Here is a 26,003-nt window from a genome sequence, read left to right as displayed (position 1 = left end):
TTTGCATCAGGTGGCCAAAGTATTGGAGCTTCAGCTTCAGCGTTAATCCTTCCAATGAATATTCAGGGTTGATTTCCTTTAGGAAAACTAGTGAGAAAAGCTAATTAAGTGTACCTGGGACCCATCGCTGCATAACTTTTAGGACCATAGGAGAGCTTATTGTACTGAATACTTACAAGATTCCTTCCTAGTCTCCAGCAGGCTTATCTGCTTGCTCTCCTGACCCCTTACTTGCAACCTCAGTGCTGGCACTCTGGGCGTGCATCCCCTCCCCCTTGTCCCGGGCCTCCTCCCCACCAGCCTGTGTCTTTCTAGGTGGTTCCATCTCTTGTCTGTGCTTTCAGGGCTGCCCTTTGCTCAGCTGTGATGAGGCCCTGGGGAAACACTGTGCGCCTGGCCAGTCTCTTCTTTCTGCTTGCCACATCCAGAGCGGAGAGTGTCCGTCCATGGACCCCGCTGCTGCCTGTCCTCATGCTGACGTCACTCTTCTTCCCAGCGCCTCCCAGTTCTCATCTGTGGGCAGGAACAATTCCTGACCTCACCGTGCCATCATCAGGACTGAATGGCCAGCATCATCTCCTTCCTCATGCTTGCGTGTTCAGTGCTGTCTGACTTTGCAGCCCCAAGGACTGTAGCCCAAGTAGCCTCTTTGTCCATGGGATTCTCCGGGCAAAAATACTGGAGTGGGTTGCTATTTCCTCCTCCAGGGGTTCTTTCCCACCCAGGGATCAAACCCATGTCTCTTGTGGTGAATGCATTGCAGGCAGATTCTTTTACCACTTGAGCCATATGCGAAGTCTTGGTATGGGATACAAAGTTGAGCACCCAACTCTGACTCTTTGTGACCCCATGGACTGTAGACCACCAGGTTCCTCTGTCCATGGAATTCTCCAGGCCAGAATACTGGAGTGGGTGGTCATTTCCTCCTCCAGGGGATCTTCCCAACCCAGGGATTGAACCCACGTCTCCCGCATTGCAGATAAATTCTTTACCATCTGAGCCACTAGGGATGACCATAGTTCATAAAATGTAAGATGTCATCATTGATGATAAAATGAATCATAATTTTTCCAGCCATAAAAGGAGAAGAAATGCTGTCAATAACCCATGACATGCCATCAATGGTGAGATGCATCCAGATTTCAGAGCTGGTAAAATGTGGAAAATGGCATATCCTAAAGAAAAAAACAAAACAGTGAAATAGAATTTAAAGGGATGCTCCCTATGAATTGCTTACCAGTGTAAACTGGTTTATTAAGTGATGGATCAGCTGTTTATGAATTAAGCGAACCTATTGACATCGTAAAGGAGTTGGCTCAAAGATGTCGTCATCGCAATGAAAGCAGTTACATGATGTACCAGATTCTGGTTGGCTCTGCATGGGTGAAAAGGCAGACTGTGGATTTTGGATGACCTTGGCTTCCTAAAGTGGATATTGTATTGTGATAGCAAGGGCAAGAATTTTTTTTTTCTGAAGTGTGACCATAACCTTAACATGCTTATTCCACTTGGTTTTCCATTTGTTTTTCATAACTGTGTGAGGCACATAAGACTTGAGGAAGCTGAGGGTCGCCTTGGGAATCCCGTCCTCTGGACATCTAGTTCTGGCCTTTTTCTGGGTTTTTGAAAACCACATAAGGACCATTTCCCTCTGTATATTCTCCTGGCTCCAGCTGTGAAAGAGAGCCGATCATTCTTTAAGACTTTGTTAGTTTCAACACTTCACCACACCCAGATCTTCATGAAAATTTAAGTATGTTGTGTTCTCTGTATTGACATTTCAGTGTTTTTATGAACCATGGGGATCAAAAGTTAGAAGCCAAATTGAGTCCAGACCCTTCTTTTATAATTCTTCTGCTGGAACCATAGGAGCCTCTCAAAATATTCATCTGTTACAGAAAAAAATTCATTTGCTAGAGGACCTCTGAAATCTTTTGCTGGAAATGTCAGTATGCTTAAATGTGCATTCAACTTTTTTTTTTTTAATATAAGCATTGTGTATCCTTTGTTGTACCCAAATCTAGTTAACAGAATAATATTTTAGTCTTATGTTTGAAATATCATCTAGTTGAGTTGTCTTCACTTTCTGGAACTCTTGGTCAACTGCTATGACCAAAGTCCAAAGGAATGGGCCTCATATGTTGTTGGTATATTCAGTATTTAAATAATAATAAACACTGTGTAGTAACACAGCGGTCCCGTTTGTTTGGGGGGCCATTTACTTAGAATTTATGCGTTTCTCCTAAGTTCATAAAAATGGCATTGTTTGCCTGCCACCGGCCACGTCAGAATATTCCAGCTTTCTCGAGCTACAGAAAAACACCCCCACACACCAGCACACACCAATCTAAAGTTCATGTCTTTTTATAGTAACATAGAGGCAGGCATATTAAATTATCATGCCATGTTTCTGCCAGGTTTGGACTTTTTCTTTTTTTGAATTCTCTGTTATAAAGCAACCAAAACAGTTCCCGAGTCCCCGAGGCTGGCCGAAGGTTCTGAGGGCATAAGCCATACATGTTAACTAAGGCATCTGCCCACACCTTTGGCAGGTGGGCAGGTGGGTAGGTGAGATGGCTGTGGACGAGGAGGGAAGCCAGGTGTCAGGGGAGCACGGAAAGCACCCGTCGAGGCCAGAACAGTCAGTTGCAGAGCTGGAGACAAGGGCCTCATGTGGTCCTGGTTACCAGCCCTTGTGCAGCGGTCCGTTCTGGTTTTAATCCCACTAGGCTCACTTCTTTCCCAGCTTTGAAGTCCCAGGGCCGCTGGGGTGGGAGAATCCTATGCCTCAGCCTTTGTCATTCATCCTGGGACCAAAGGGATGATGAAACCTGCGCGTAATAGACAAAGTCAAGTGGGTGAACAAAGGCATGCTGTTGGGGTATGGCGTTCCTTTTCTTCTAAAGAACAGCAGTTAACTTTAGGGAGCCTCCTTGTTTGAAGCAGGTCTCTGAAAGCCACCCTTCAGCTTCTTTTTACCCCTTCATTGTTCTGATGTGCTGAGTTGGCGTGTGTGTGAGTGTGTGTATGTGATTCCATCAATTATTTATTTTTTCCTCACTTGTACTAAGCCCTAGATATTTGGCTGCTTCGGCTAACTTAGCATCACTCCAGGGTACGCTCTCTTATCTTTCCAGAATATGGACCGCATGTCACCCCTTTTGAAATGAAACGTTTCATCCTAAAGCCGTCTCATTTTTAGACGACTTCTCCTCTAGCGAAGGAAAGCAACTTTTGCTGTTCCGAAGGCTATGGCCATCCTCATGAAGGATTCACGCAGAAGAGCGTTTTCAGATATGCAGGAAAGCTGTGTGCCCCCCGTGTCTCTAGCTTTTGTCAATTTCTTTCCCTGAATCAATCTCTGTTAACTTTGATTTCTTTCTTTAGAAGACCATGTGGTGAAGTAATGCTATGCCAGATGTGAGGATAGGTTCCTCCCGCCCCAAACACACACTGAAGCGTTGTTTTGGTTCTCCTAAGCTGGTCCAGTGTCTAAATCTAATGCTGCGTTTATGTCTTTGATCATTGGGTGTGTTTGCCAGAATATCCTGCTTTATCTAGGGGATACACTCCTATTTTAACATCATTACTCTTTGTGCTGTGAAAGCCTTCTTCTTACTCATTTGTGATGTGAAGCCTGTCCCTCGCATTTAACCCATCTCTGCCAGTTTATTCGTATTTCTCTTAAGTCAGTGAGCCAATGCTAACATTACACAGTATGTTATTCCCCTCTGAGGCTTGGTGGGGTCTGCAGGACCAGGCAGGAGAGCCATGTTTTTTGTTTTTGTTCTGAGTGTGTAAAAAGCATTCTCTCCAGTGCTGCTATGGGAAGGCAGACTCTGTTTTGCAAACTTTATTGAAGAAGCTCTAATTTTGCCTTTGTGGATTAGCAGGACTGCACTGAGTCCGTGGTGCCGATTTGGCTTTTAACCCAGCATCTGTGAGTTGAGCCTCCTTACATCCGCTTGCTCCGTTGGTGACCAGTCCAGAGAGCCGCTAGATGCAGGCTCCCCCCTCAGCCTCCCGCCCCGCTCCCCATCTGCCACGCCCGTTTCTCAGACTGCTTCTGTTTGCTGGCGTGCTTGCTTTTGCTGGGTAGGGAAGAGGCCTGCTTGGTTTTCTTCTTGTCTTTCCTGTGCCTGCTTCGGGCTCTCCAGTTGGTCCAGCACACCGTTTGTAGAGTTTGTGTTACCGTTTAAATCCTCAGCTCTGTTTCCCTGAACATCACATGGCTCTGTTCTAAGGGATTTTAGCCATGTCAGTGCGGGGCGGGGGCTCTTACCTCTGCACAGACACCTGGCTACCGCTCGGATCCAGAGCACTGAGTTTGCTCCTTGTGATTCTCCCTGCTCACTGATTCACAGCACAGTGTGCCCGGCTGGCTGTGAAGTCATGCACTTGGAGAGTGATGAAGAAGTTGGTCCCTGGGTAGGTGGAGGGGGGAGGTAGAATGGGAGGGGGTACACACTGGATTGGGGGGTGCTTTATGAAATTGCGTGTGTTCCCTAAAGATTCAGATACTTCTTTGTATCTGTAGGGAGGGGGGTTTCTTTCAGAAAGGCTGCTTTGAAGAGCTTTATTATTAATACTAACAACTGGGGTGAAGAAGAGCATCCTGACTTAAGTATCAATTCAAACAAGAAAGGAGTGCTAATGCAGACCCACATCCCAAACCGAGAAATGTTTAAGAAGGTCATAGGCTCTGGGGGCAGGAGGGAGCCGATGATAAAACACTTGTTGGTGTCCTCATGAATTCCCTGCTTGATCTTGGGCTGCTCACTTCCAGGTGAGGTCTGGACCTTTCTGGGTCTCAGATTTTCCCCTCTGGGGGATGGGAAGTCCGGACCAGAAGGTTGCCATAGCTTTCCATTTTTCAAAAAATGTGTGATGTAAATAGCATTTGCTTCTCAAAAGCTAAAAGCAGTGCCAAGGGTGTTCAGGAAATGAAATAAGCGTGAATTCCCATACGGACTTGTTCTTTAACTATAGAAAGCAAAATTGGATTGTGTTGTAGTTATTCTGTGTAGCTGCTGCATGAGGTATCATTCAAGCATCTGAGATTTCCCAGTCATATTTGCCTTTGTGGATTTGGCTGTAGAATGTCAGCCTGGCCATAGGCTAACCACTTGTTTGACTTAAAACCTCAGAAGAATGGTCCAACCATGGCACATTGCTGTTTCTTTTCAACAAATCATGCAAAATGAGCAAAGATAGGAATAGAAATCAAGGGTGAAAAGAGCTATTCAGTGGTATAGGTATTTTAAACATCCTAGAGGCCTCTGGTTAATTCACAGCTTTTTTTTTTTTTTGGTTCATTTATCATCCAGATGTTCACCATCATGGAAGTGCCACTTGAAACTCCATCTCAGCTAATAACTTAGAAATGGAAAAATTTGTATCTTTGTCTGTCTGTCCTTTGGTGCCCCATTTCCCCCACACTCTTCTTCTAAGTAGCTCTTCTTTGAAATCTCCTGGGAATGTGGCAGTTTTGCCAGATGCTTAGGTGTTAGTGGTCACATGTCTGCTTTTTAATCTTCCTGACCATGCTGTACCCTGTCTGGTTGACTTATAGATTGCATTTGTCAAATCATGACACATGCGATTGGATGTCTTCTAAGACCTTTGAAATTCAACTTCCTTGAGTTGAGATTAAAGGGGATATTATCTGCACGGCTGCAGTCAGGCCTGGGATGTTTGGGGACCTGCAGGAAAGTTTTTCTGGGTCTGCCAGTTCCAACTCTTACCTTCTCCGGGAAAGAAAGCCAGCTCCGTTGTTCTTCTGAAAGATAGAAATGGACACCAGAAAAGGTACCTAAACAGTAGGGTCCCAGTTAGAGATGAGTCTGACTTTAGCAACTTTCTGCAGCACGGCTGTTCCTTGGCATGTCCTGAAGGTGTGTCTCTCTGGGCGTTTAGGAAGCGTTATCGGTCGTGAGCGAGGACCAGTCACTGTTTGAGTGCGCCTACGGCACGCCGCACCTGCCCAAGACGGACATGACCGCGTCCTCCTCCGGCGACTATGGACAGACATCCAAGATGAGCCCACGCGTCCCTCAGCAGGACTGGCTGTCGCAACCCCCAGCCAGGGTCACCATCAAGATGGAATGTAACCCTAACCAGGTGAACGGCTCAAGGTAAGGAGACCGCGGGCTCGCATCCTCCCGGTCGCCTGGGCCCTGTCCCCTGAAAAGGCTGAGTGGAAATGGACGGCATTGCCGCCAAGACATTCCACAGGAACCCTGGGTGAGGCGGCGAAAATGTGTTCGCCAGTGGTTTGCGTGGAGGACAGAAGTGAAAAACCGGTAGTATATTTACCGAGAACTAGCTTTGAAGAGGCGGAGAAGGCAATGGCAACCCACTCCGTGTGTTCTTGCCTGGAGAATCCCAGGGACGGGGGAGCCTGGTGGGCTGCCATCTCTGGGGTCGCAGAGTCGGACACGACTGATGCGACTTAGCAGCAGTAGCTTTGGAGAGGAGATGTGCAGTTTTAATTTCCCAGGCATAAGGGCGGCGTGGAAAGGGGGGCCTTGCCCACATACGGCAGAACTCATCTCGGAGGGTTTTCCTGCCTGGAAAGTAAAACTGGCTTCGGTTTTCATGGCGGGAGAGTGTTAGCCCGTGGGCAGGCGGCACCGCGCATGTCGCACCACGTGATGCTGCAGATAGATCCGCTGCCTGTGCCTGCCTCCCCCTCCCCTCCCCCGTCACCGTCTCTGAACGCTTGCTTCCCCCCCTCCTCTTTACTTACACTGAAAACCAAGCGCCAGTGTTAACTCTTCTGAGTGTGTCATGGCGCTGTCACCTAAATGCAGCGAATTAGCGAACGTGTTATCCCAGGCACTCAAAAGCATTTCATCAGGTGCCGTTTTGAAAAGTAAAACTGATTTCAGTTATGATATAACGGGTGCATGCATGCTAAGTCGCTTCAGCCGTGTCCAACTCTCTGCAACCCTATGGACTCTAGCCTGCCAGGCTCCTCTGACCATGGGATTCTCCAGGCACGAATGCTGGAGTGGGTTGCCCTGTCTTTCTCCAGGGGATCTTCCCAATCCAGGGATCGAACCTGAGGATCTTCTGTCTCCTGCATTGGCAGGCAGGTTCTTTACCATTAGTGCCACCTGGGAAGCCCTGTGGTAGGATATCCCATATATATTCAGGAAAAATCATTTAAAATCCCAGGATAAAGAGAGAATTTCATTTAAATTGGCATAATCTGCCTAGAGTCACAAGAGCAGCTGACTTTTTCTGGTGCTTTACTTCGTAGAAAGCCCTTTTGTATGCATCCAATGGCCTATCAGTCTTCTAAGCAGCCCCCAGAGGAATGCTTGTCCCCATTTGATGGATGAGGAAACTGAGGCTCAGGCATTTTCTGGCTAACCCAAAGCATCGCTTCAAGCAACTCGGAAATTGGATCCAAACCAAGGGTGTTTGATTCACACCCAGTGCACTTTTCCACTCTGTTGCAGCTGCAGGGGACCCTTTTTGCTACTTACGTGTTTTAATGCTCAATGTGTTTTTAAATAAGTGCTGTGTTTTATACATGCTGGAGACCATCAAGTCAACTTCTAGTGTGGTGTCGGTGAAGGTGCCAAGTCAGAGTCCCCAGAGGGAATGTCACCTGTGAGGCTGGAGGTGCCAGACACAGAGATGGGAGGTGCTAGGGTCTCCCTGGGCTCCAGGGAGTCGTTCACTCCCGTGCATCACGTTTCTTCTCGGAAGCGGGGTGCTGCCTTTCTGCTGGGACGCTGGCCCCTGAAGTGGATTCTAGCCAAGGTGGGCTCATCCTGGACCTCATCGAGGGAAAACTCCTAGACTTCGGAAAGGACCTGGGTGGGAATGCAGTCGTAGAGTCCAGCAGGTTCCTCATTACATACAATACGTATAAATACGTCTCAGGTGAATCCTGTCCATCTAATGGGATGTTTCCACTGACTGCTCACTGTATTTGTTCCTGAGACTTGCTCTGTTCTGAAGAATATAGCAGTGTTTAGACAGTAGGGTCATTGTGCTGCCAGATCTTTAAACAGTAATGGATTCTATTTTTTTTGTTGTTTGTTTTAATTTTTTCTTTTAACTTTACTTTGTATCAGGGTACAGCCAATTAACAAACAATGCTGTGATAGTTTGGGGTCAACAGCAAAGGGACTCAGCCATCCATCTAGATGGATCCACTCTCTCCCCAAACTCCCCTCCCATCCAGGCTGCCATGTAGCACTGAGCAGAGTGGTGAATTCTGTTTCTGATGGAGTCACGTGATCCCATACACGCCAGGATAGTCACGATGGGGTGGGGTGCGTTTTTAAAGAGGTCTTCTTCCAAGGCTCATTTCTACTTGTGGGAAATACATCAGCATGGGAGTCGCGCGTGTGTGTGTGTGCATGTATGTGTGTATACAAGAGACAGAGACAGAGACAGAGAAAGATGGAGATGGAGAGGGAGAAGGAGAAAGAATTAGAGAAAACACTGTAGGCAAAGGGCGCCAAGGTGGCTTCCAGCTGGCAGTTAGCAGGGGGATCTGTGCCCTGGCCCTTTTTGCCAAGCCTGGCCTCAGGCCAGCTCTCAGAGTGCCAGTCTGGATTTAGCAAGGCTCAGAAAGGAGCCTGAGCCAGGAGGTGAGACCGATGTTGCAGAAGTAAAACTTTCCTTCTGGCTAGATTTAAATGAATGAACAAATAAGCAAACAGAGGAACAGATAAATAAGGAAGACGCATGAATACCGTTTCCTCCGATGTAGGTCTGTGCTTTTCCTCAGGAGCCCACGTCCACCTGCCCTCCTGGCTGGAAGGTGGGGGCCACCTTCCCAGCCCAAGATTGGTCACCCCAGGAATTTGGGATGGGGTAGGGTGGGGGGGGGTCATTGCTCAAGGCAACCTTGAACTTGGCCTTGAGGCGTCAAGTCCCTAAGAAAGACACGACCCCTGGGAAGCTAATCCTGTGTTCCTGGCTAACTGGGGAAATTGCCTTGGCAGTTGCAAAGCGGTGGGCTCAGGCAAGGGTCTCTTTCCTGGGAAATGAAACTGTGTGTGGAGGAACTGGGCCGTTTTCTTGTAGGGGAGCAATGGAAGCATCAGTCATTTCTTCTCCCAGCCTCTACGTGGAGCCCTGAGATGCTCAGAGGTGTCCCATCAGAGGCTCGTTAAAGGCAATTCCAGCTTTGGGAGAAAACTGGGAAGTGCTTTGGTGGCAGCATCTCTGTCTTCTTCCTGGATGTGTGGTGGTGCCTGCCCAGTGGGCACTGCCCAGGACGAGCTCACGGCTGACCCACGTGCCTGTGAGCCAGAGCTGAGCGCGTCCTGGACGGGAAATGGTGAAGCTGGTGTGGGCTGCTGAAGGGGAGGAAGCTCAGCTCGGCAGGTCTGAGCTATGACACAGATGTCAACCAGTCCCCCAGTGCCATTCCCATGCATCCGGAATGTTCTGGAAACACAGGAGGGTGGCATGTGTTGATCCTTTCTGGAGAAGAGGCTTTTGCCCGTTCTTCCTGAGCTCAGCATCCACAGGAATCCAGCGTGGTGGGGCCTGGCTTTGCCATGTCAGTCGGGTTCTCCAGAGACAGGACCAGTGGGGTACCTGCTGAAGAGATTTGGTGTAAGACATTGGCTCATGCAGTTGCAGAGGGTGTCAAATCTGACATCTGTTGGGCGTGCACTGGCAGGCTGGACAACCTGGTGTGGATGCAACTGTCTTGAGGCAGAATCCCTTCCTTTTCAGGGAAAGCTCAGGCTTTGCTTCTGGCCTTCAGCTGATGAGACAAGGCCCACCAGCATCATCAAGGATAATCACCTCTCTTTAAAATCAAAGGATGGTAGATGTTAGCCACACCTTTGAAATACCTTCAGACCAGCGCCTCGATTGGCGTTGGATTTAAGTCACTGAGTGCAGTGGCCTGGCCAGGAAGACTCAGAAAACTGACCGCACCCAGGGCTCCTGGCTGCTTGGCTGGCCAGTGGTCAGTGGAGCTGTTCCTTTCCGATTTCCAGACCAGCGTTTGCTGGTGTGGCCAGTTCCCTGTCCCTGAAGGACTCAGCCTGGCTGAGTGGGAAGTGTTGGAAGGAGGTTCATACAGCAAATGGATGTCACCAGGCCACACCAGGACCAGCCTTCAGCTGTGACTGGTGCAATATTGCAAGGTGGACATGAGGCATCATCTGCTCTTCAGAATATAAGGGGCTTCCCCTGAAGGGGAGTGAAAATAAAAGTGTTAATCACTCAGTCATGTCCGACTCTTTGTAACCTCAGCGCCTGCAGCCCTCCAGGCTCCTCTGTCCATGGGATTTCCCAGACAAGAATTCTAGAGTGGGTTGCCATGCCCTCCTCCAGGGTATCTTCCCAACCCAGGGATCGAACCCAGGTCTCCGACATCGAAGGCAGATTTTTTGCCATCTGAGCCACCAGAGGAAGACTTGGAGGAAGGGATAACTCAAAAATCGATTAGTGGAGCTAAGTCCCATTTCCTCTAGAGGATTCAAAGAGGCAGCAGGCAGACAGAGGGACCTCCCAGGATCAGATCCACACATGCTGCTGACTCGCTGCGTGATCTTTACACGTGTCAGCTCCGGCTCCATAGACGGGAGTGTGGATGTGTGTTGACTCAGCCTTCATTATGGAAACCTCCAGTGAACACCTGGCTGTTTCAGCTCTGCCCCGGAGTGTCAGGGGACAGAGACTGAGCTCGTGGAGACGGGGATCCTCCTGGGAGGGGCTTGTGGCAGGGACACCGTGGAGGAGGTATGGTTCTTCATCTGAGCACCAGGGCCCAGGACGCAGCCCCTGAACATGCCTCCTCCCTGCGTCTTTCTGGAGAGGGTGGATGCATCACCTACCGCCTGGAAGCCCCAGGCCAGGGGTGCCTGGGAGTCAGGGGCTGCAGCCAGAAATGAAGTGCGTCTCCAGCTCCTTCTTGCTGTCCTTGCTCTGAGCTCTGGTGCAGTGGACTTCCTTGCAGCACACTTGCCTTTGGAAGTCAAGTTCAGGGGGAATCTACGTTAAGTCACAAATTGGACTTGGGCCAGAATGTGTGGGTTGTTACTTTTGTGGCCCCTCCTTGCTCTTTTACAAACATCCCCCCAGAGGACGAGACCCCTCTGTAGGCTGGGTGATGTCAGAACACCACCCCACTCGCACTGTTTCAGGATTCAGTCCCTGAGAATGGAGTCTGCTTCCCCAGTGGCTCAGTGATAAGATATCCATCTGCAATTTGGAAGACGCAGGAGACGCAGGTTCGATCCCTGCATCAGGAAGATCCCCTGGAGGAGGAAATGGCCACTCCAGTATTATCACCTGGAACATCCTGTGGACAGAGAACCCAGGTGGGCTCCAGTCCCAGGCATCGCCAAAGAGTCAAACGCAACTGAGCATGCATGCAGCCCACACGCATGGGCCCTGGGAATGGTCTGCTCGGTTCCTATCCATCCGTCACCCTCAGAAGGAAAGGCTAAGGCTGGAGAAGGGAGGGACTGAGTTTCCCAGGCAAGTGATGAAATTCTACAAAACCTCGGCCCCAACGTACCCACAGGCTCCTGAAATGAAATACAAGTGGTGAAGTGAGATCTGCTTCCATTCTAATGGAGCCCAGTAAAAAATAATAAAAGGAAAACAGGAGAGAAAGGCACCTTGAGCCAACAGGGATGTAATTGTGGGTTTAGCTTGGCAGCTGCAGCAGCAGATCACACAGTTCTTGCAGACACGAGCCTCACTGCGCACCGTGTAGACACAGGACAGCTTTTCTCGGCTTCAGTGGTCCCTGGCCACCATGCCTTTCCCTTTTCTTCACTCCAGCCTCACATACGAGAAACCCTCAGATGGTCGCACAGTGGAGTCATATGAATACAGCTCACCTAGGACAGCTGGTGCACACAGAGGCCCCTGCTGGGGCTTCAGGGCTGCCTGGCCTCTGGGCGAGCCCCCAGCTGATGGCCTTAACTCTGTGTGTGGTTTCTAAGGCACATGCCACTGTAGAACCACAGGACAGGCCAAGAAAGACACACGCACCAGCACACACGGTCCACAGGGGGATCGCCTTCTGTTACAGGCGGGCGGGATCGTGTGCAAAGCAGGCTGCTTGACTCTAGCTCAGCGCCCCTGTCTTGGACACTCTGCCGGTTGCACGTCCAGGTTGCACTGAGCAACCTTCATCCTTCCCCAGGCAAGGGTGCCTCCTCCATGCTGCCCACCTGGAGGCTCACTGCAGCTGGAGCGGAAGAGCTCTATGTGCCGCGCTGAGAGTCCAGCTCCCAGCCCAGAGCGCAGGCCGCCTGGAGCCACTAACTTACTGTTGAGTCTGTTGGGCGAGTGGGGACAAGGGGGATGTCCCTTGCTGTCCTGGTTCTCAAAGCGGGTGCCCTGAGAGCCGCAGCACCACCTGGGAGCTTGTTAGTGATGTGGCTTCTCAGCCCTGCCCAGACCGGCTGAAGCAGAAACTCTGGAGGCAGGGCCTCACCCTCCAGGATTCAGCAAGTTCCCCTCCTCACCAGGGATTCTGATGCTCTCTGGTCTAGTCCTGCTGCAGGGTCTAGGGAGATGAAAAAAGAGAAACCCTGGAGCTGAATAGAAGTGGTCTGTAGAGTGGAGAGTCGGGAGAAAGGATGTGCTGAGGAGGGTTTGCGCCCAGGAAGTCTGCCTGGATGGATGGGGAACCCCCTGCCACCAGCCTCCCACGGCAGTAGCTGTAGTCTGCCTGAGTCTTTGTGGTGTGGGACTGAGCCTTGCCTTTCTCTGTGGTCTGGGAGACAGGTTCACTGTGTGTTGTGAAGAACTCTAGCTTAGGGTCAGATGGCAGGATGCTTTTGATGTGGTATTTAAAAACCATGGTGTAGGAGTGTGATTAAGGTGACAGAAAAGGGGGCTTCCTGATTGGTTCATCTTGGTCCCAGACATCCCAGCCATGCCTGCAGTCATTCCTTTACCCACTAAGTATTTATTGAGCACCTACTGTGTGCAGTCACTGTTATAGGTACTTGCCATGCAGTCATGAAACATACACAAAAATATTGCCTCTGTAAGTTCACTTTCTAATGGGAAAGACAGCCATTGAGCCGGATAGCTTACTAAAGGCTAGCAGGTTAGATCACGGTAAATGCTAAGGAAAAAAAATAAAGCAGACCAGGAGTGGTGGTTCTACAAAGGACGCCTGAAAACATCATCTATAAGAACATGACAATTGAGTAAAGTCCCAAAGTCAGTGAAGGGGGGGAGGTCTTACGGTTAACCAGCAGAAGAACTTTCCGAGTGAAAGGAGTGGTAAGTGCAAAGGCCCTGAGGTCAGTCTGAAGTGTTGGGGGACAACTGAGGCTGATGTTCAGTGACTAAGGGGAAGAGTAATAGGGGTTGAGATGAACTGATTATGGGGCCAGTGAGGGACTTTGGTCTTCACTCTGAGTGAGCTAGGAGACTCCTGGGGGCTGTTAGCAAAGGAGGGACACGATGTCTCTCAAATTAAGCAGGATGTGCTTGGTCCCTGTGCTAAAGCCAAAACCCACTAGGAGGCCCCCGCAGGAATTCAGGTAAGAGATGGTGAGACCTGCATGAGGGTGGTAGCAATGCAGGGGTGGGAGAAGTGGTTACTCTAGACATATTCCGAAGGTAGAGCTGTTACGTTCTGCTGGCTGGTGAGAAGGACTTCCTGATGGCTCAGAGGATGAAGAATCCACCTGGAATGCAGGAGACACAGGAAATGTAGGTTTGGTCCCTGGGTTGAGAAGATCCTCTGGAGAAGGAAATGGCAACCCTCTCCGGTATTCTTACCTGGAGAGTCCCGTGGAGAGAAGGAGCCTGGTGGGCTGCAGTCCATGGGGTCACAGAGAGGCGGACGCAACTGAGTGACTAAGCATGCACGCTTGGAGGGAGGAGGAAGGAACTGAGGCTGAGCCCCAGGTTTGGGGACTGCACCCCCGATTGAGGGGTGGACAAGCCAAAGCTGGAAATCCTCCTGAGAACTGAGCCTCAGCCCCTCTGAGTATCAGCCCAGACACTGGGAAGTGAAAAGTGAATGTGTCAGTCACTCGGTCATGTCTGACTCTTTGCAACCCCACGGACCATAGCACAACAGGCTTCCCTGTCCTTCACTGTCTCCCGGGGTTTGCTCAAACTCTTGTCCATTGGGTTGGTGATGCCATCCAACCATCTCATCCTCTGTCGTCCCCTTCCCTTCCTGCCTTCAATCTTTCCCAGCATCAGAGTCTTCCCCAATGAGCCAGCTCTTTGCATCAGGTGGCCAAAGTTTTGGAGCTTCAGCTTTAGCATCAGTCCTTCCAATGAATATTCAGGGTTGATGTCCTCTAGGATTGATTGGTTTGACCTCCTTGCTGTCCAAGGAACTCTCAAGAGTCTTCTCCAGCACCACAGTTCAAAAAGCATCAGTTCTTCGGTGCTCTGCCTTCTTTATGGTACCTTCATGAGGTGATTCCAAACAGAACCACACTTTAAAAAAAAATTAGCATGGTGAGACCTGCTGTCTGAGTCCAGCAGTGTCTCTTAGTAAATACTCAGTGGGCTGAAATTAAAAAAAAAAAACAAACTCTCAGTTTTACAATGGTGACTGTTCAAATTCCCTACATGTCATTGTGTGGGAAGAGGTGCTTTGCCCAACCCCTGCCTACAGAATAAGATCTTGGCTAAAGGTCTTTTAACATCAGGTTTTCTCATTTTATGTGAAACATTCAATATTTGACCTTTGAAAGTGGCTCCCTGGGACTGGTCTGTCTCACATCTTTCTGCTTTGACGCATGGAGATTTGACTCCATGTATGTTTTCTGACATTTTCTCGAAGATTTTATGTCCTCTTTTAGGACAGTGAAATTTGCAGCTCTGATGAGGTTGATTGCTCTCTGCCTCGGGGTTCTGAAGCCGATTGGCATGAAAGATGTCTCCTAGTTAAGCTCGACCGCCTTGCAAACCTTCCAAGCCGTGGGCAGCTCAGTGTCGGAGACTGGGAAACGAGTGCTTTTCCCAGTGGTGTTAGTGAAGTTGGGTAGGAATAGCTTGTCCTATTTACGAGGGACCTTGGGTCTTCACAGACGTCAGTTCACTGGGCTGCGGGGCTGAGGCGTGGATTGAAAGGGCCTCGTTTGGGGAAAAGTTAGTGAGGGAGACACGCTCTCAGGGGCTCCCGCCACGTCCTCATCCCTCCTCTTGCTGTCACGCATGACCGTCTTTGCCATCTCTTGGGATGTCGGACAAATGGGTGCCGTTTTGTGGAAGAGCCGTACTCTTCCCTGTGATGTAAACGAGTCCCATCAGGTCTCTGTGGATGCTGCCATCAGGGACAAGGGGAAATGCTTGGCATTTTCTCTCCTGCAAAGGAAAATCATCTTGGCTAACCAGGATTTACATAGCCTGTTAAGAAAATAAAACCCTAAAGCACCATCATGGCTATCTGGCTTCATTCTTTCCTCGCTGGAAAAGGAAAAGTGTCTCAACAAAAAAGAAGCTCAGGAGCTCGAAAGGATGCCACATCTTCGTCAGGTAAACTCTCTGCAGAGATCTCATTCTACAGAATATCGTACTTCCAAAGGATGAATTCGTCATTCCTCCCCAGTTTTCAAGATCCGAGTATGACGTCGTCTTGCCGATCCCCGTTTTCAGCTGCTAAAAGAAACACACCCTGAAATCATGAAACCTCAGGGAAACGTCAGCCCCCTTTTGGGGACAAAGAGCTAACTGTTGGTGGTGACTCTCTAATTAATTTTGTCTTCAATTGCTTTGGAGAAGGGGGGAAGGGAACGGGCCTGGTGGGAAGAGGCTGACGTTCCAGGTGTAAGAGAATATTTAGTAAGAGTAAAAATAACACCCAGCTGTGAAGACAAACACCTCCAGTTTCAGTCTGAGCCCGGAGTGCTCCATGAATCACTGCTGAGCTCCGCCCGCCGCTCGGCCGCGGGCTCTCTGAAACAGCTTTTCCACTGCCTCTGAGTCAGAAATAAAACAGACCCACAAATTACCCCAGAGCGCTCCAGACAGTCTCCTCCTTGTCTGGGGTCCTAAAAATACCTTTTGTGGTGACTACCTCCATTCATGGCGCGTAACCCGATTAGGAGCTCGTTGGGTCGATTAGCACCGAGTCTGTGCTTTTCGAATTCTTAGGAGGAGAACCGCCAGAGGAGGGGGTTGGTTCCGACTCGGGTTTGCGGCCGCCTGGGATGAACGCCCCAGCCAGCATCGTTGGGCCCTCTCGTGGGACGGGCCTCTTCGGAGTCCTGGAGTGGTCCGGGCAGACCTGTGGGGTCTCCCAGTCAGTTCCCTCATCAAGTTCTTAACAAGAAATCACCTCGTGAACTGAGAAGGACATCCAGGAAGACAGCACCCTTCGGATGAACTGTGGAATGGGCTGAAGACTGCTTTGCCAGTAAACGTTGGCCTGCTCACCCACAGAAGGGTCGGAGGGGGAGCGGACTGTGGGCTTCAAGGGCAGAGTATGGGGGCTGGGAAGAGGGGCTTCACCCCCTCAAATGCGGGCACCATGGAAATGGACACAGCTGTATCCCCAGCACCTGAGACAGTGCCTGGTGTAGAGACTTGCTCTATAAATGTCAGATGCCAAGTTTTATTTTGTGTTTCAAAAAAGCAAAGCTCTTAATTTTGATTTCTCGGTGCATTCTTATAGGCATGATGTGCGTGTGTGCTAAGTCACTCAGTCGTGTCCTAGTCTTTGTTAAATGGATGAAGGGATAAAGAATATACATGTGTGTATATATATATTATATGTATACACATACATACAAACAATGGAATGTTCTTGTTGTTGTTCAGTCATTAAGTCTTGTCCAACTCTCTGCGACCCCATGGATGGCAGCACACCAGCCTTCCGTGTCCTTCACTGTTTCCAGGAGTTTGCTCAAACTCATGTCCGTTGAGTTGGTGATGCTATCTAGCCATCTCATCCTCAGCCGCCACCATCTCCTTTTGCCTTCAATTTTCCCCAGCATCGAGATCCTTTCCAGTAAGTCAGCTCTTTGCATCAGCTGGCCAAATGATTGGAGCTTCAGCATCAGTCCTTCCAATGAATATTCAGGGCTGACTTCCTGTAGGGTTGGCTGGTTTGATCTCCTGGCTGTCCAAGGGACTCTCAAGAGTCTTCTCCGGCACCACAGTTTGAAAGCATCAATTCTTTGGCGCTCAGCCTTCTTTATGGTCCAATTCTCACAACCATACATGACTATTGGCAAAACCGTAGCTTTGACAATACAGATCTTTGTTGGCAAAGTGAGTGCCCTGGTTTATAATACACTGTCTAGGTTTGTCATAGCTTTTCTTTCAAGGAGTGAGTGTCTTTTAATTTTATGGCTGCGGTCACCATCTATAGTGATTTTGGAACCCAAGAAAATAAAATCTGTCACTGTTTCCACTTTTTCCCCATCTACTATATATAAAATAGGTACCTAACAAGGACCTACTGTATAGTACAAAAAGCTTGACTCATTACTCTGTAGTAACCAATGTGGGAACAGTATCTCGAAAAGAGTGGTTATATGTGTCTGTATAACTGATTCGCTTTTCTGTACTCCTGAAACTAACACAGTATATTGTACATCAACTATACTCCAATAAAAGATTTTTTAAAATATGCATTTCAGATAGGAATAAAAGTATTCTACCAGGATGTGATGGAGAGCAAGCAAGGCAGGGAACAGCCGTCTCCAAGTTCAAGACAAACTCCAGAACAGGAAGCAGGGTGGGCCCTGAAAAACAGGTAGATTTTGAGAAGGTTGACGGGTTTGCCTCCACCCACTGGAATAAGTTATATCCATTGCCCAACTTCAATTTCAGCCTACCACAGGGGCTTTCTCAAGCCTGGGGTGCCTCCACTCAGTGCTGTGACGTGAGGGTGGATCCCAGTTTTAACGTGGCTGGTGAGCTTGAGGCTGTGGCTTGGGGCTGCATTCAGGGACTTTCTTGCATAAACGAGGTCCCTTCACACTCAGCAAGGGCACAGCGCATTCTTTTCAACTGAAGAACTGCATCTGTGCAGTTTCACTGAGGGCTCTTTCTATGATGGAACCTGCCCCACTGTAGGTAGGTTCTGATTCAAGAAAACCAATGTCAGATGCCAAGTTTTATTTTGTGTTTCAAAAAAAGCAAAGCTCTTAATTTTGATTTCACGGTGCATTCTTACAGGCATGATGTGCGTGTGTGCTAAGTCACTCAGTCGTGTCCTATTCTTTGTGACCCCATGAGCTGTAGCTCACCAGCCTCCTCTGTCCATGAGGGTCTCCTGGCAAGAATACTGGAGTGGGTTGCCATGCCTTCCTCCAGGGCATCTTCCCAGCCCAGGGATCAAACTTGTGTCTCTTATGTTTCCTGCCTTGAGAGGCGGGTCCTTTACCACTAGCACCACCTGGGAAGGCATCCTTTTCAAAAAGAAGAGGTTATGTATGGAAACAGCTAAAAAAAAGTTTTTTCTTGAACTGGGCTCCATTTCATGTTTTTTAGAAAATATTATTTTATTTATTTGGCTGCATGGAGTCTTCGTTTTAACATGTGGGATCTGTAATTGCAGCATGCAAACTCTTCGCTGAAGCATATGGGCTCTAGTTTCCTGACTCGGGATGGAACCTGGGGCCCCTGCATTGGGAATGTGGAGTCCTAGCCACTGGACCCAGAGAAGTCCCTTCCCTGTCTACTTCATCTTAAACAGCGACATTGCCTACTTCCCTAATGCTCCAGTTTCTGCCCTGGTCCTCAGGTCTGTCTGCTTAGACCCACGATGTGGGTCACAGTCCTTCCTGCTCTGCTTTCTGAGCCCAGAAACTTCTTACCTGACTTCCTCACACTCAGGAATGTTCACCCCCCATCTCTGCAGAGCTGGCACCCGGCTGAGCGCCTCTAGGAGCTTTGGGGGAGGAACAAATGACATTCCACTATAAATCGAGGAGGTCAACTTTTTTTTTTATGAACCAGACATCACGTTTCCTATCTCTGTCCAAATAAACCTTGCCACATTTAATGTCTCCCAGGAGGCTCTGCCTTCATCTGCACGGGGCTGCCCCTGTTCAGCTCTCATCGCCTTCTCCTTGACTGGCTTCAGGATATTCTTCAGAAAATACCCACCAGTGATGAAGCTGAGTCTTCTGAGGGTCCATCCCATAATGTGTTATGTCTGGGAAAGAGACCACGCGTGTGGAGTTACCAGGGGAGGTCCTATAGCGTGGTGGTCAAGTCTTGGACTCAGGACCTGAACTGTCTAAGTTCAAATCCCAGCCCCTCTACTGATGGTAACATGACCTTAGACACAACCTGTACCCCAAATCTCTGCACATCACCTGTATCATTGTTGCTGCTTATTGGTATTTGACCTTGTGGATGAGATAAATAGCAACAGCTAACACCATACCATTTGTTGTGTGTTAGGTGCCATTTTGCGTGTTTCACCCCCTGTATTTACTATAACAGGAACACAGAAGAGTTTGGAGCCGTCTCTAGCATGAGTAAGCAGTCCAGTATGGGGTGGATGAACCAGATAAGATCTGTAAATGTTTGTTCGCCCACCATGCATTAGATCAATTCCCCAGAGGCAAATTTGGATTTAAAACATGTAAGTTAGGACCTCCCTGGTGGTCCAGCGGTTAAGAATCTGCCTGCTGATGCAGGTGACATGGGTTTGATCCCTAGTCTGGGGAGATTCCGCATGCTGCTGGGCAACTAAGCCCATGCACCGCAAAGGTGGAAGCGCGCACTCCAGAGCTTGTGCTCTGCGAGAAGAGAAGCACTGCAGCGAGAATGCATGCCGCATCCGGGGAGCAGCTTCCGCTTGCAGCAGAGACCCAGTGCAGCCATAAGTAATCAATGAAAACCCTTAAAAATAAAACATAGGAATCAGAAGATTGTGGAAACTGGAATATATGTATATAGCATTCCATCTTCGAAGATCTTTTCATTGTTTAATCATCCATTTCTTATATTTTTGCACTCATTTTTCTGATTCTTTCCAAAACAATGTCAATAGGTTCGTCTGTACCATTTTTCTAGATTCCACATATGTGCACTTTTATACAATATCTGTTTTTCTATTTCTGACTTAAACTTCACCCTGTCTGACAGTCTCTAGGTCCCTCCACGTCTGCAAATGGCACAGTGTTGTTCCCTATTAATGCCTGAGCAATAGTCCATTGTGTATATATACATATGCACCGCGTCTTCTTTATCCATTCTTCTGTCGATGGACATTAGGCTGCTTCCATGTGCTAGCTGTTGAAAATAGTGCTATGGTGAGTGTAGGAGTGGATATATCTAACAATTACTCCAGTAAAAAGGACATAAGTAAATTATAACAAAAACAACGTCAAGAGACAGGAAGTGTGGAGCACTGGCTGGGGACACACAGTCCCGGGATTCCTGCACCTGCAGCGGCTGAGAGCTGAGTGCTCCGAGCACCTGCTGTGCACGGGGAGTGTTCTCAGGTCTGTAAGCTGGTGGTGGGAAGGATTCTGCCTGCTGCGCCACCCAGGTCTCTGAAGGAGAAGCCACAAGAGAAACTTCTCTCAAGGTTCAGCTCAGGAAAAGCTTCTCTTATGCTGAATAACTTGGTTCATGTGTATTTTTTTTTTTTTTTTGACATCTTGAATGGTCACAGGATATACTTCCTTTTTTGCTTTGGCGAGTAGAAAGTTCAGAGATAAATTGATGTGCTACCTTGAGCAAGTATAAATAGTAAGCTTGCTCAATGCGCTGAATTTATCTCTTGATTAATTGCTTTGCTGCCCTTATATAACACTCACTTCCATTCCTTTGATCATTTATGTTATTTTTGTCTTGTACGCATTTTTGCAATCTATCTCAAATGGCACATAGTTTGAGGAAGAGCAGGAAAATAAAATATATTGAGAGGCACTGCACATACACATAAATATCACTGTGGAGTTGCAGACGAAAATAATGGCATCTTCTCCTTAGAAAACTGTTAATAGAAGCTAAACGCTTGTTCTTCCAAGTAGCTTCTGAGGAGTCCCTCTTGACTACTCATCAGAACCATATTGTTATTGTTCAGTCGCTAAGTCGTGTCCGACTCTTTGCAACCCCATGGACTGTAGCATGCCAGGCCTCCCTGTCCATCACCAACTCCCAGAGCTTACCCAAACTCATGTCCATTGAGTTGGTGATGCCATCCAACTATCTAATCCTCTGTTGCCCACTTCTTCTCTTGCCCTCAATCTTTCCCAACATCAGGGTCTTTTCCAGTGAGTCGGCTCTTTGCATCAAGTGGCCAAAGTATTGGAGCTTCGAGAACACAATCTGGTTTTTCAGCGTGTCTGAGTTTCAGCTTAATTTAAATTGAGTAAACTTTCCAATTTATTTGATATTCTTTGCTATGTTCTTTCACCATTAATTCATAATACCAGCGTGTTTCGAGAAGTCAGTGCTCATGATCTCAACTCACCTTAACTGAGACTCAGGCCATGTTAGCCAGCCATGTGTTCCTAGTTATCAGAGGAAGGGCACCAACATTTCATCTTATTCATCATGAAGGTTGAAGGATCTTTCTACATTACTTCTGTATTTCCTAGAGTGAGCTTCCCTGGTAGCTCAGATGGTAAGGAATCTGCCTGCAATGCAGGAGACCTGGGTTCGATTCCTAGGTCAGGAAGATCCCTGGAGAAGGGAATGGCAACTCACTCCAGTATTCTTGCCTGTAGAATCCCATGGACAGAGTCCATGGGGTTGCTAAGAGTCAGACATGATGGAGTCACTAGCACTTTGACTTCCAGAGTAGCCACAGTTATGTGCAAGTGACATGGAAGTCTGTGAGACTGCTGTAGAGATTAAACTCCTAAAATTGTCTGGCCCCAAGGATGTTTTAAGGAACTTGGGGGAGTGATACCCCCAACTTTTTGGCCCCCCAGATGTTGTCCAGTGCCTTCCTGGAACTCTTCAGTCTGAACCTGCCTCCCCCTATCAGGATGACCCCAAGCCAATGCGGAATTTCTCCTGCTGCAAGTGGGGCAACCAGCTGTCTTCCTGCCTCATGTCTCTTCTCCCTGCTGCTGCATATTGTACGGGGTTTTGGTTATAAATAGAACCCAGACCTGAAAGTGTGAACTCGAGAAAATGATTAAGACGCAATAATTTTTTAATGTATTTTATTGTGGTAAGAATACTTAACATGAGATCCGGCTTTTAAACAAAATTTTTTAAAAATATTTTTTAATATTTAAAATATTTTTAAATTTTAATATTTAAAATATTTTTAAATTTTAATATTTAAAAATATTTTTTAATGTGGACAATTTTTAAGCCTGCCCTTAGTCTGTTACAATGCTGGTTCTGTTTTCTGTTTTGGTTTTTTGACCACAAAGCATGTGGGATCTTCATTCCCCGACCAGGGATTGGACCCTGTATGGGAAGGTGAAGTCTTAACCACTGGATTGCCAGGGATGCCTGTAAACAAATTCTTAAGTGTCCATCACTGTTGAGCAGGGGTACAAAGTTGTACAGCAGGTATCCAGAGCTTTCTCATTCTACTTGACTGCAACATTATGCTTATTGATTAATAACTCCCCATTTTTTTCCCTCCTCCGGCTGCTGGCAGCCAACACTTCACTCTTTTTCTGAATCTGACTTTTAAAAATAGCTTATATAGGGGGACTCATGCAGTATTTGTCTTCTGTGACTGACTTTTTCCACTTGGTATTCATATAATGTCCTCGAGATGCATCCGTGCTGTAATGTATTTCTGATTTCTTTGTTCTTAAGGAGAATCGTATTCTGTTGTATGCATGTACCCCGTATTCTTTATTCATCCATCCATGGACACTTAGGTCCACATCCTGACTATTGTGAAGAGTACACAGTGAACATGGAACTGCTCATATCTCTTGGAGATCCTGATTTTAATTCTTTTAATTCTTTTGGATAGATATGCATAAGTGGGATTGTTGGCTCATATGGTTGTTCTTTGTAAAAAATGTTGCAAGGGATCGCCATACTATGTTCCAGTGAAGCTGTACGCTTTTGCGTTCCCACCAAGTGTATGCAAGGATTGCAGTTTCTCCGCATCCTCTCCAGCACTTGTTAAGTTTTGCTTTTTGTCTTTATCATAGCCATCTTGACAAGTGTGAAGTGATACTTCATTGTTGTTTGACTTGCATAATAGCTTTTCCATGCCCTTGAAAGATAGAGTCTTTGAGAGAAATATCTTGAACTATGCTTATTTGCAGTTAAGAAATTCATGCCTCAAATAATAAGACAGAAATTTCATATTCACCAGTTGATTACCCATTTAGAAAGCATCTAAAAAATGCCTTAAAAGTTTCATAGGGACTGTTAAAGAGCACATAGGTGAATATTAAGAATATCATATTTAAAGGGATGCTCTTTGCTTTGTGCGTCCCAAAATAAGAATGCCCAAATCCTTACCATGTTAGAATAGAAAACTTGCGACCCTGTGTTTTAGGCTCAGTGCAGATGGAATACTAAGCTGTTTGTGGGAAGTTTCTTCCTGTGTCTTCTAAGAATGCACGCTGAAAGGTGGAGCTAAACAGCACAGTAAGTGTGGACAGGTTTCCATGTGGATCTTTTCTTATCACAGCTGGGCAAAGACTGAAAATGCATTTATTGGGAGAATTTTCAGTATACACTTTTCAATTTTCTGAACCACATTAAGGTTTATTTTTCTTAATAAAAAATAATAATAACATGTCCCTGAAAAAATGAAATCTTGGGGAATTCCGTCTCTCTTTTTAAAAAAATTATTTAGCTCTTACTTATTTCATCTTTGGCTGTCCTGGTCTTCACTGCTGTGCAGGCTTTTCTTGCTGTGGCCGGTGGGGACTGTGCTTCCTTGAGGTTCTTGGGCGTCTTTCTTATTGTGACACCTTCTCTGTTGCAGAGCAAGACTCCAGCACTTGTGGCTCCTAGGGTATAGGGCTCAGGCTTAGTAGTTGTGGCACACGGGTTTAGTTGTTCCGCAGCATATGGGATCTTCCCGGCCCAGGGATCAAACCCATGTCCCCCGCGTTGGCAGGCTGATTCTCATCCCCTGCACCGCCGGGGAAGCCCCCTTCCCTTTCTAACTTCCATCTGTTTAGACGTGTTCTGGATGCGTCATGCAGCTGCTGTGCTGGGAATGAAGAGAAGGGGTCAAGGATGGTGGTCTAGACTGGACACTGTCCGTATATTGCAGCACAGAGCTTAAACCAGAGTAACGTGGGGGCTGGGCCTTCTTGATGCCTTTCTGAAATGAAGATCTGTTTCACCGCTTGAGAGGCTGCCATCCCAGCCATCTTACTTTTACCCAGGGGGACATCTGGAAGCGTAGACAGTGAGTAGAAGCTGCCCAGCTTCAAGCCTCAGTTCTGCCTCCTCCCGACTCAGACCTGGAGCAAGCCCCTTCGCTTTTGTATTCTCAGTTGCACCTCTGAGAAATGGAGCTGATGCCAGGCTGTCATGAGGACTGATAACAGTTAAGCTCTCAGAACATGATGACGTGTAGATGTGCTGCTGCTGCTGAGTCCCTTCAGTCGTGTCCGACTCTGTGCGACCCCACAGACAGCAGCCCACCAGGCTCCCCCGTCCCTGGGATTCTCCAGGCAAGAACACTGGAGTGGGTTGCCATTTCTTTATCCAATGCATGAAAGTGAAAAGTGAAAGTGAAGTCCCTCAGTCCTGTCCGACTCTTCGCAACCCCATGGACTGCAGCCTACCAGGCTCCTCCGTCCATGGGATTTGCCAGGCAAGAGGACTGGAGTGGGGTGCCATTGCCTTCTCTGCTTTGCTATTAACATTTCCAAGAGAATAGTTAAGGTGAAAAGGTTGAACAATGAGACTAGCTGAGGCCCCTTCAATCAGTGTTAACGTGAACACCCAGCTTGAGTTCTGTATGTCAGTGGCCCTATTGGGGTGACCCTCTTCCCACACTGAGGTTGGAGTTCCCTTAGAGTTATTACAAAAACTATTTGAAATGAACATAAACATGGTCCCCTTCTGTCTTCCTCTGAAGCTAAAACAAAATACAGTGGGAAAAAAAATATTTTAAAAAATGTCCTGAATGTACAGCTTTTGAAAATAGCATTTCATGTTGCCTTTTTTTTTTTTTTTCCTGATGCTGAAAGCTGGCTGGAAAAGCTTAATAAAGTGAATTATGTCTTCTGGTTATAAGATACAGACATAAACTAACCTTGTTGAAGATTACGCCTGTTTTAAATACGTACACATATTTTTGTAAAATTCCAATAAAATGCAATTTATTTTTATTTTTTAATGATTTTTATTGTGATAAAAATCACATAATATAAAGCATACTCTTTTAACTGCTTCTAACTGGATAGTTCGGAGAAGGCAATGGCAATCCACTCCAGTGTTCTTGCCTGGAGAATCCCAGGGACCGAGGAGCCGGTAGGCTGCAGTCTATGTGGTCTCACAGAGCTGGACACGACTGAAGCGACTTAGCAGCAGCAGCAGCAGCAGCAGCTGGATAGTTCAGTGGCACTAAGTAGAGTCACATTGTTGTCCATCTCTCCCCGTCATCCGTCTCCCAGTTGTTCACTTTCCTAAACTGGAACTCTGTCCCCACTAAACACTAACTCTCCTTTCCCCCTCACCCTGCACCCCTGGGGCATCTGTCATTGTACTTTCTGGCTCTATGGACTTGACTATTCTCGGTGCCTCATATAAGTGGAGTCAAACAGTATTTGTCTGCCCTAATGTGTATTGGTTGGAGAAGGAAATGGCAACCCACTCCAGTGTTCTTGCCTGGAGAATCCCAGGGATGCGGGAGCCTGGTGGGCTGCCATCTATGGGATCACACAGAGTCGGACATGACTGAAGCGACTTAGCAGCAGCAGCAGCAGCAATGTGTATTGGAATACACAGAAGGCAGTTTAATAGCTCATCATATCTCCAGATTTGATGAGGTATCTGTTTTAATACCATGGGAAAGCTGACGTGATCTCTTCCTAGAGCTTAGTCCTCAGAGATGGAAATTGAACAGTAGGGTTGTAAGAAAATGACAAGAGTTCGTTTGAAGGGTCCATAATCCCCAGTGACCCTTCTTCCTGTAATTCTGTACATCTCCT

At 47.6% G+C, this 26,003-nt stretch overlaps 1 protein-coding gene across 2 annotated transcripts in view; it reads left to right on the top strand.

The window, feature by feature from the left end:
- Positions 1–26,003, top strand: part of ERG (ETS transcription factor ERG) — a 132,257-nt gene that overhangs the window by 52,077 nt on the left and 54,177 nt on the right. For both annotated transcript variants that reach the window (XM_068974195.1, XM_068974113.1), the window contains exon 2: positions 5,917–6,134. In XM_068974195.1, coding sequence (XP_068830296.1) covers positions 5,917–6,134 — 218 coding nt within the window. The remainder of the gene's footprint in view (positions 1–5,916; positions 6,135–26,003) is intronic.

The sequence above is a fragment of the Capricornis sumatraensis genome, chromosome 1, assembly GCF_032405125.1.
Source record: "Capricornis sumatraensis isolate serow.1 chromosome 1, serow.2, whole genome shotgun sequence".
NCBI lineage: Eukaryota > Metazoa > Chordata > Mammalia > Artiodactyla > Bovidae > Capricornis > Capricornis sumatraensis.
This window is presented reverse-complemented; position numbering and strand designations above follow the sequence as displayed.